Source organism: Bidens hawaiensis, unplaced genomic scaffold, assembly GCF_021521415.1.
Source record: "Bidens hawaiensis isolate Kalapana, Puna unplaced genomic scaffold, B.hawaiensis_p1.1 tig00057748_1, whole genome shotgun sequence".
NCBI classification, from domain to species: domain Eukaryota; kingdom Viridiplantae; phylum Streptophyta; class Magnoliopsida; order Asterales; family Asteraceae; genus Bidens; species Bidens hawaiensis.
In genome coordinates, this window is record NW_027500404.1 from 35,000 (window position 1) to 45,286 (window position 10,287).

The 10,287-nt window shown below is 33.6% G+C and overlaps 2 protein-coding genes across 2 annotated transcripts; both read right to left on the reverse strand.

The window, feature by feature from the left end:
• Window positions 1–809: 809 nt before the first annotated feature.
• On the reverse strand, window positions 810–1,250 carry LOC143601998 (uncharacterized). Its single transcript, XM_077079258.1, has one exon. The coding sequence runs from the start codon at window positions 1,248–1,250 to the stop codon at window positions 810–812; it is 441 nt and encodes a 146-aa protein (XP_076935373.1).
• Window positions 1,251–3,065: 1,815 nt separating this feature from the next.
• LOC143602000 (uncharacterized) lies at window positions 3,066–4,187 on the reverse strand. Its single transcript, XM_077079259.1, has one exon. It carries the CDS (start codon window positions 4,185–4,187, stop codon window positions 3,066–3,068), a length of 1,122 nt encoding a protein of 373 aa, XP_076935374.1.
• Window positions 4,188–10,287: the final 6,100 nt, after the last annotated feature.

Consider the following 10,287-nt stretch of genomic DNA (forward strand, 5'->3'; position numbering starts at 1 on the left):
AAGTCTTATTTTCGAAATTGGTTCATAACCAAAATTCTTTCAATTATACATATATGACACCGAGAATGAATTTTTCAATAGACAGAGACATTCTTGGGTACGATTTTGCACGGGCATTTTTTTATTAAGTTCATTTAAAAAAACCAATTTGTGATACAAATAAAATCAATTTATGTACACATTGTATAGATACAAGCATTGATATACATTTTTTTTCATATACGCTATGTAATTATTTGTTTTACTTATAATTTTATAATTTGAATTATCACGTGTATAACACGGGCTCTAAAACTAATTAGATTAATATTTGTAATCTTAATAAAATATATAGTTTAATGGGTTAAATATATATACACTACACAAACGAAGCAATAAGAAGTTTTAACTATTCTACTAATGATAATTTGTAGGATAAGGTTACAAGAAAGCAACAATACTAAATAGTTGTGTTAATAAGAAGTTACCTTTACTTTAAATCTGATCTTTTATAATTACAAGACGGAGCACTAAGAAGTTTTAACTATTCTACTAATGATAATTTGTAGAATAAGATTACAAGAAAGCAACAATACTAAATAGTTGTGTTAATAAGAAGTTACCTTTATTTATTTTTTTAAACGGCGGATGTTATATAAAGTGCCGACTAGCAAGAAACTAGTGGGGCAAAAAACAAGGAAAATTACATGAATAAAAGAGGGTTCTTCAACCACTCTATCCAGTTAGCTTTACACTTACTCTTTCTACTCGAATACCAAAGAAAAGTGAAGTAACCTCATCAAACAACAACGCATCCTTCATACGCCTTTTCAAAAAAACTGTATCATTTCGAAGCTTCCAAATTGCCACCAAGCAACATATATAATCGCACCCACCATTTCTTTCTTGGGTACGCTTAAAGCCAAGTTCTCAGCCCACTCCATGAGATCAGTTGGGAATCGCAAAGCTGGCAACTTCATATTAAGCCATCTTTCAATCAAATCCCAAATCTTCTTAACCGAGGTGCACTCTCCAAAAACATGAATAACGGTTTCTGAACCATCGTTACACAAGGGGCAAATAGTTGACGGAATATCTATCCCCTTAGTAGCCAAATTTGTCCTCGTTGGCAAACGATTTCCTACAACCCTCCACCCGCAAATATTTATTTTTCGAGGCAAACAAGAGAACCAATTTGTTTTCCTCGAAGCACTAGGGAGTGCACTGTTATCAATTCTCTCCGGAATACCCTTAACCGAGAATTCGGACATACCTTGCAACGATCACACCCATTGATCATTAGCATTGGAAAGCGAAAATCTATTTATCAAGTATTGCATTTCTAGAAACTGAGTCATTTCAGCACCCCCTCGGAGATCCCTACGCCACTCCCACGACTCTCCCCTCACCCTTTGTGCCACCGAACAATTCTTTACCATTTCTAAAGCGTATAACCTTGGAAACATCTCAGCTAAACATAGGGTATCACACCAAGGATGATTCCAAAACAACGTTTCATTTCCACTACCAACTTGTTTTTTAATCGAATTGAGAGGTACAACACCGGAGGCATTAAGCTTCGAAAATGATTTCAACATTCTTTGCCAAACACTATTGCCTTTAAAAGAAGAAAACAAACCTCCTTCCGAACCGTACAAAGAGGAAATAATTTTCACCCAAATGGCATTCGGTTCGTTCACAAACCTCCATCTCCACTTTTGCAAAAGAGCATTGTTAAAACCTTCTAAGACCCAATGCCTAATCCACCTTTTTCTTTAGAAGCCAAAACCAACTTCCAAGGGCCCAATGCATTTTTTTTTCTGCCTGACTACCACCCCAAAAAAACTTGGATCGAATTTGTTCCAATCTTTTCAAGACACCCACCAGAGCTAGAAAAATAGACATATAATAAATCCCTAAAGCACCAAGGACCGTTTTTATCAACAAAGATCTAGCTCCAATAGAAAGAAGTGAAGCTTTCCAAGAAGTCAATCTAGATTCAAATTTATCCGTAACAACTTTCCAACTTCTAGAGTTTGCCATATTTAGACCAATCGGCATCCCCAAGTATAAAAATGGTAATCTCCCCGGTTTACATCCCACCATTGAAGCAAACCCGACAACATCATCGTAATCCACACGCACCCCATAGAGGTTTGACTTGTGCAGATTAATTTTTAAACCCAAGGCAATGAAGAAGCACTTCAAAATACGAATCACTGTTTGAGCATTTGGGATCGACCATTCCCCACAAAATACCACATCATCCGCATAGAACAAATGAGATAGAGAAACACCATTTGCACCCACTCGCGCCTCCTTAAATAAACCTATTCTAATAAAATCCTCTATCATGACATTCAACCCCTCCATAGCCAAAATAAAAAGGAATGGTGAGATCGGATCACCTTGTCTCAAACCCCTATGCATATCAAATTCGTTCATAGGACTACCATTCAGTAATACTGAAAGTGTTGACGACTGTAAACAAGCCATAATCCACCCTATCCACTTATCCCCAAAACCCATAAAGCCCATGATAGTCTTTAAGTAGTCCCAAGAAATAGAGTCATATGCTTTCTCAAAATCAACTTTAAAGATCATTAATTTTTTTTTTCGCTTCTTGTACCAATCCACCGTTTCATTCATGATTAACGACCCATCCAAAATTTGGCGCCCCTTTATAAAAGCAGATTGTACCCCACTCACCAAGGTATTAATCACTTTACCTAAACGAATCAACAGAACTTTTGCAATCATTTTATTAATAATACCAATAAGACTAATCGGTCTGAAATCACTTACTAGGAGCGGGCTATGAGCTTTAGGAATCAAAGTAATAAAAGAAGAATTGCATCCTTTAGGGTATTTAGAATTCACAAAAACAGATTCAATGGCTTCAAATATATCTCCTTTAATTATGTCCCAAAAATGCTTCACAAACCCGATAGTGAAGCCATCCGGGCCCGGAGATTTATCCGAACCACACGACCAAACAGCGGATTTAATCTCCTCCAATGTCACAGGCGCCTCCAACAACAATCTTTCCGCATCGGAAAGCATATGAAACATTGAACTGCGCGTAATTAACGGAACTGTGCGTACTTTCTCAAACCTGGAAGAAAAATAATCAAAGAAAGTCTTTTTAGCTGATCCGGGTCATCAACCCAAACCCCCTCTGCTTTTATCCCGGTAATCGCCTGTTGCCTTCTTTGTTTCTTTAGTAAATTATGAAAAAACTTGGAATTTTCGTCACCTAGTTTTGGCCACAAGTTCTTGCATTTTAAAGCCAATTCAGCAGAGTCATTTGCTTCAATTTTATGTAGCTCATACCGAACTTCATTCCGTCTTAGTAATACCGAATCCGAGCCTTTTCCTTGTTCCATTTCCATCTCACATTTTTCCGAATCAGCTTGAAGTTCAAATTTAGTCTCACTGTGGTTCTTTTGAACATGTTTAACCCACTCCTTCAGGATGTTTTTTAAACGTTTGAATTTTTCCTTAAGTTTATACATACTCCTACCCTGGATCTCTAATTCCCAAGAATCTTGAACAACTTTATCCAACCCTTCCCAATTTAACCACGAGTTGTAAAATTTAAACGGAACTGCACCATAATTTACCTCCTTTTGCTTTAACACAATGGGCCTATGATCTGAAAGCCGCGAGCAAATGATTGTAGCTTCTAAATTTGGGGCCGAATCCAATAAACCTTCTGAAAGCAAAAACCGATCCAGTTTACTAAACCTTTTTCCCGCTGAATCAACTCTAGTAAACTTTAAACCCCCGAGAGGTATGTCCACCACCCCGAGTCGATCAATAAAATCATTGAAGTTTGTTGCATTGCGAGAAGAAAACACTAAACCTAACCTTTCTTCTGGGAACCGAACCGAATTGAAATTGCCAAATAAACAATACATACCTGGATGGTGAGACATAAGCGATTCAATTAAACACCACAAATTTTTCTTCTCGTTCTCATCCTGTGGAGCATAAACATTGACCATATAGCATTCAACTTTTAACTTCTTCCACTCACCTTTAACTATCACCATATTACCCATACACAATATTGCATGTTTAGTAAACATCAAAGGATTCCAAACCGACATAATACCACCTGACTTTCCTTTAGCCGAAGCCACAGCAAAGTCAAATTGAGCATTCCCCCAAACCGAACGAATATGTGAAAGATTCACAACGGACATTCTAGTTTCCTGAAGGCCTAAAAAATTAATACCTTCTTTATTGCATAACGAAGCAATTCCTCTCCGTTTATCCAGACTTCCGATCCCACAAATATTTAAATCTGATCTTTTATAATTACAAGCTGTGTAAAGTTATCAAACATGGCTGATTAAAAATCAAGTTAAGGAGGATAGAAAAACTTGAATCTGAATGGAAAGTGAAAAACACGAAACATTTCGGGAGATATGGAAACAAGGATGTATGTATGGGTATGTGAAAGGTATATTACTAATTAAAACTTTGGCAATCATGTGACTGATATGATATAGGGTGATATTTGTTTGATTACTTGAGACTGATCATGAAAAACTAAATATATTACTATACCATAATTAAATATATAATAAGTTGTATGATAAAATGTTCAAAATTAAAATTATTAAAAAGTCACTGAAAGTGTAGTTAATTATTTGATATTTTAAATCAATATTTTGGTGAGCTTAAGATTGGTTTAGGATAATGTGAACCAAATGGGTAACTACGTATATGTAATACTTAACAAGTGTCTAATCAAAATTTTTAGCAACTAATAATATACTTTTAAATCTATCTAACTTGTTTATCGCAGGATTTGAATCAACAACTTTTAAAAGGATGAAAACGTATTACACCACCAAATAATATTGAACCAGCCAAAACATTATCAAATGATATTGGACCAAATACCCTTTCGCTGGTACGGACCGAGTAACCACTATGATCCTCCAATTAACAAAACCCTAACCATGGTAATTTGGTAATTCCTGTATCCAGTGGCGGACCTAGGATATTTTGCCAATGGGGTCCCATATTTTCGGTGTTCAAATTTTTCGGGTCGGTCGTTGTTCAGGTCGGGTCGAGGCGAAGAACATAATAAAAAACAATATCATAATAAAACTTTCTTTTCAATCATCACTACCTGAACGGGTCAAAATGGGTCGGGTTGACACATAAACACTTTGTTTTCCCTTTCTTAAACATTTTTGAGATAGAACCTAGATCCACCCTTTCATAAGCATGTGTTGAAAACCATTAACTTAAACCAGTGAAAAATAAAACTGATATTTTAAAGTGTTTGAATGTTTCTAAAGAAAACCATGCATAAAGTTGAAAACAATGATATGTATTTTAGAGGTGTTTGAATGTTTCCAAAGTTATCATTGCAACATTAGCAATCAAATGATTGATTAACACTAAAAATTAACACAAAAAACCAAAAACTGAGCCTTGTAAGACTTGAACCCATGACCTTTCAAAGATAAAACAAGGGACTTTCCACCAGACCACATCAACATTAATAGTATGGGTTCCAAGTATTAAATCTTATGGGGTCCTCAAAAAATTTAATATACCGCTTCTAATAAATTTTTAAAAAACATTGGTGTCCCGGGACCCCGATCCACACTATGTGGGTCCGCCCCTGCCTGTATCCAAAATACTCTATATATCTTTGAATAGATAAGAAGCTAAAAAAGGAGTTTGAAGTGGTATAAGTGTCTAGTGTATAAAAGAGACCGTGAGAGAATATTTCGAGAAACGGGGGAAAAGAAGCACGCTCACGCTTGTTTTCTCCAAATCAACACCATCATATTTTCCACCAATTAGGAAAAACCATGCATGCATGCATGCCCCTACCCTACTCCTGCTCCTTCTAACTCTAGCACCTACCAACAACATATTATTCTTCCTTTTCATCATCTCCATACTTCCATAAAATTAAGTAACTTTTCTAATTTCTATTGTTATTTTATTTTATTTTATTTTTTCGAACAGCAAATTTCATTAAGTACCCACAAGACGTGAGGACCAAATAACCAACAACCGTATTGCAACGTACTAGAACTTACACCAATCTAATCATAAGATATTTTTTCAAGGCGAGTGACTTGTGAGGTAACCCAAAGATTTTAAGACTTTCATAGTTTTTGAAAGAATAGCCGGTTTGTTTGAAAAGATGGCGCCGGCTTCGATTGTTATTTATACCATTTTTCTTAACCACAAATATTATAAATAAAAATTCAACCGGTGCTGAAAAATGTTCAACAAACAAAAAGTAGAACACTAAACAATAGCGTATACCTGATTATAATTGTACTGCCTAACAAGACAAAAAATTATTGCCTGGCTCCTAGAAGCATCCAAGTGGATTTTTAGTCCATATTTACCAAGTAACCGATTTCCATTTTGATCTATATATATGTTTTACCTAATTAAAAGGAAACATTCTGACGTCTTTTAAAATTCTATTGCAGACGAATGTGAACACCATTTCATTTATAGTCTTTCACCACCAAGTTGTAATGTCAAATAAGAAAATTGTTAATATTTCCTTGTCAACTATTTTGAATTCAATAAATTAAATGCAATAATTATATATATATATATAGGGGAATGTTCATGTGTATTTTAATCTTAACATGAGAACGTAAGAAATAATACCAATTTATAAAAAAAATAAGAAAATAAGAAACAATATCAATCTACATAAACAATGATTTATAATAACAAAGAAAAAAACCTAAAAATTACAACAAAAAAATCAAAATCAAGAACAAAATAATAACAACATATACTAGCAAATACTTATAACAACAAAAGAAAAAATCTAATAACAACAAAATATAAATCAGCAAATACTTATAACGTCTCATGATCGAAAATTAGCAAATACGAACAAAATATAACAGCAAATACATATAAAAATAAACCTAATGATAACAGCAAATTGGTTATTACCGTTCTCATGTTAAGAATAAAATGTATTTGATCATGTTTCTCTCTCTATATATATATATATGTGTGTGTGTGTGTGACATATTTTTCTTTTCAAGAATGGGGTTTTAACTAAAAAAAATGTATATAACATTCGAATTTGAAAAGACTAAGATACAAGCTACAAATGTTAAAACTTAATTAAAAAGTGCTTGTAAAATGTCTTGTAGTGGTATGATAGTATTAGGCCTATTGGCCATATGAGACTGGTTAATGTAATGCGTGGAGAATTTTGAACTTTCTTTTGGCCTTATATAGACAACAACGATCTCACTATGACATTCCTCTCATTGCTTAACTTTTCAACCAATCATAAAAATCTCTTTCTCATTTCACCGATCTCAAAAATCTCTTTCTCATTGGCTTGATAATAAAGTGTGGATACAAAACAGCACATGCTAATACGTGCTTGGTGCTTTGAACATAGTTTTCTCCAATTTTTAATATTTGTTCTACTCTTATAATTAAATAACGTAGCTAGTATTACTGCTCGCATTGCAGCGGAGCGCGTGATGCATTAGATCTTCCGATGCTTAGAAAGTTCAACATTGCAAATTCTTGGATACATATGTGGCAAGGAATTTGTTTGTGTACGTTTGCAATATATTTGGTGTATTACCAACAAAATCCAAATTGTGGTTAATAATCTAGCGGTTTAACATATAATCGCTCTAAAATTAAATTTAAATCGCTTTAAAGAGTGTCTTTTTTTTTGTACTAGTGGCACTTTTATAGTTTCTAAAAGAAAATGATTATTTCATGTAATTCGTAACTTTTACTGTAATATCAATATGAAGTATTGCATCAAATCATAAGAACAAGAAAATTTTGTAAATAGCATAATGCATTAAAATTTATAAAAAAAAGCAACGACAAGAGTGCTAATTATAATCTACACATTGATCTAATAAAAAGATTAGATTAATTTATAGAATGTAAAATATAAACACCAGAAGAGAAAATAATATATATATTTAAGTTATGTAAACTTAAAAAAATCAAAATTTCCATGACCTTGTAGTCTAGTGGTATTATGTTAACAAAAGATTCATACCATAGTAGTATAGCGGTATTGTGTTTGACATCTTAAAATAAGACGGTGGATTCATATCCTTACATGTGCATGTTTTAGAGGATTTTGGGTGGAAAATATTGTTGTAAAAAATACATAAAAACAAACTAAAAGTTAATTTGCAAAATGAATCACTTTTTTTGAATGGGTACAACCTTAAAACTAGTACATGGATGCTAGATTTGATTGCATGGTCCCGTGTTTGTTTGCACATCGTTCTAAAGATAATTTGTGTTAAATCGTAGGGTATAATTTTGACCAGCTGTTGTTTGTTAGGTTAAGTTATGGTCCTTTCATAATATTTTAATTTCAACTTTGACCAACTTTTCTAATACGCAACTCTTAACCTCCAAATTGCAATCTTAAACTTAAAGTTTCTAAATTCTAATTATTACTTATTGGTACGTAATCATTTTTAGTTAATTGTGTGCTTTTCTCATGTTCAAAAGAATGTAAGTAATTTTTTAAAAGTATGAACATCGAAAAATAAAAGGAAAAATTCTCAAAGGGTCCTATTTTGAGCAATGTTTTCCACAAATCCCAAGAACAACCAAAGTTTCAAAACTAGCCTAAAAATTCCGCCAAATCTAACGGAAACGGGTCCTGATTCAAAGGATTAATAAACCTATCAGGACGCGCCATGAAGCATACTAATCCGTCGGATCCGACGGTTTACGGTTTTGTCCGATGGATTAATGAAACAAACCGACGTAATAACAAACAGTCGGATTTGACGGTGTTCATGCTTCCGTCGGATCCGACTGTTTAATTTGTCCGACAAACCCTAGATTTTTCAATTTAAGGGTTCTTGATTTTTAGTTCTAGAGTAAAATTGAACAGTATGGTTGTGTTCTCTTCGAAAAACTAAGCGATCTGAACTATTGATTTGCTTGATTTTGTGGAGAAAAGAAAGATGGAGATGTTGGTTATGGAGGTTTAGGTTTTGAGAGGTAAAAGATGAAGTTTTATTAGACCCGATAAAATTTTGTCGGATCCGACAGTGTTTTAAGAAATTACGTTGGCTCCATTAATGCGTTAAAACATGACGCGATTTTAAAGGTCCAAAAATTCCGTCGGATCTGACGGAAAAATATGTTATTTTGGGGTTTTTCTGTAAACATAGGCTATTTGTGAAAAAATGTAATCAATTTAGACTATTTTGAGAAATTCCCAAAATAAAATCCTAAGAGGCATCAAAATTGCAATAAGAAATCTATAGTGGATGAGGAATGTCGACTTTTAATTCAACTTAACCGGGTAACTAACTAACTATTCAGATCGTGTCAGACCTAACCATGAAATTTAATAATTTAACAAAAAAAAAACTCAAATTAGAAGCCAAGATTAACAAATGGCATATATCATATACTAGTAAAATTAATAACTGATGTAGAAATTGTTTAAAATTAGTAATCAACTATCGAAGCAATGTAAATTAAATTTTAATTAAAAAAAATTTTTGAACGGCAAAGTTACAATACTCCTAACCACTCCCAAGTCCCAAAACTCCATATATATGCATCCATTGCTTGGGTTAGAACCATGACCTCCTACCAAGAGGCAACAACCTTGACCAAGTGACGTGGCCTCACGTTGGCTAAAATCTTGTAAATTAGACTAACGTCAACTTGACCAGGTAACCAAATAAATTGTTTAACATTTATGCATCTAGTATAATTAATTCCAATCAACAAACAAATATCAGGTTTTTAAGATATAATCCATATCAACAGACAAACATCATGATTAAGTCACTTGGGATCGTAAGTTATCATGAGCAACTAAACATGATAGCATGTCCTTAGTGATGGAGCCAAGATGGTTAGAGGTGGTGGGGACAAAGTTTGTTGTGACGTTTTTTAGATGCCAGTTGCTCCCTTGATGGATGAACATTGAGCAATTTAGCCTCTTAGTTGTAATTATTAGGTTACCATTGGGGAGAAGTGAGATCTTGGAGATAATATGGTTGATCACTATTTTAATTAGTTACTATGGATAGTCTAATTTGTTGCTTTTGTTAATTTAGAGATATAATCATATAAGCAATTAAGTAAGCTCTTGTTCAACACTTCAAGTGAATGTAAATTTGTAACGTGTATGCGTGTTCCCGAGTTCATTTATGAAAAGAAAAGCAAAGCAAAGAAAGTTTTATTTTCTTATCTTTTCTTTTGGCATCTCCTCCTTCTCTTCAATTTACTTTCCATCCAAATCTTTTCAAATCGGAAAGATACAAATTC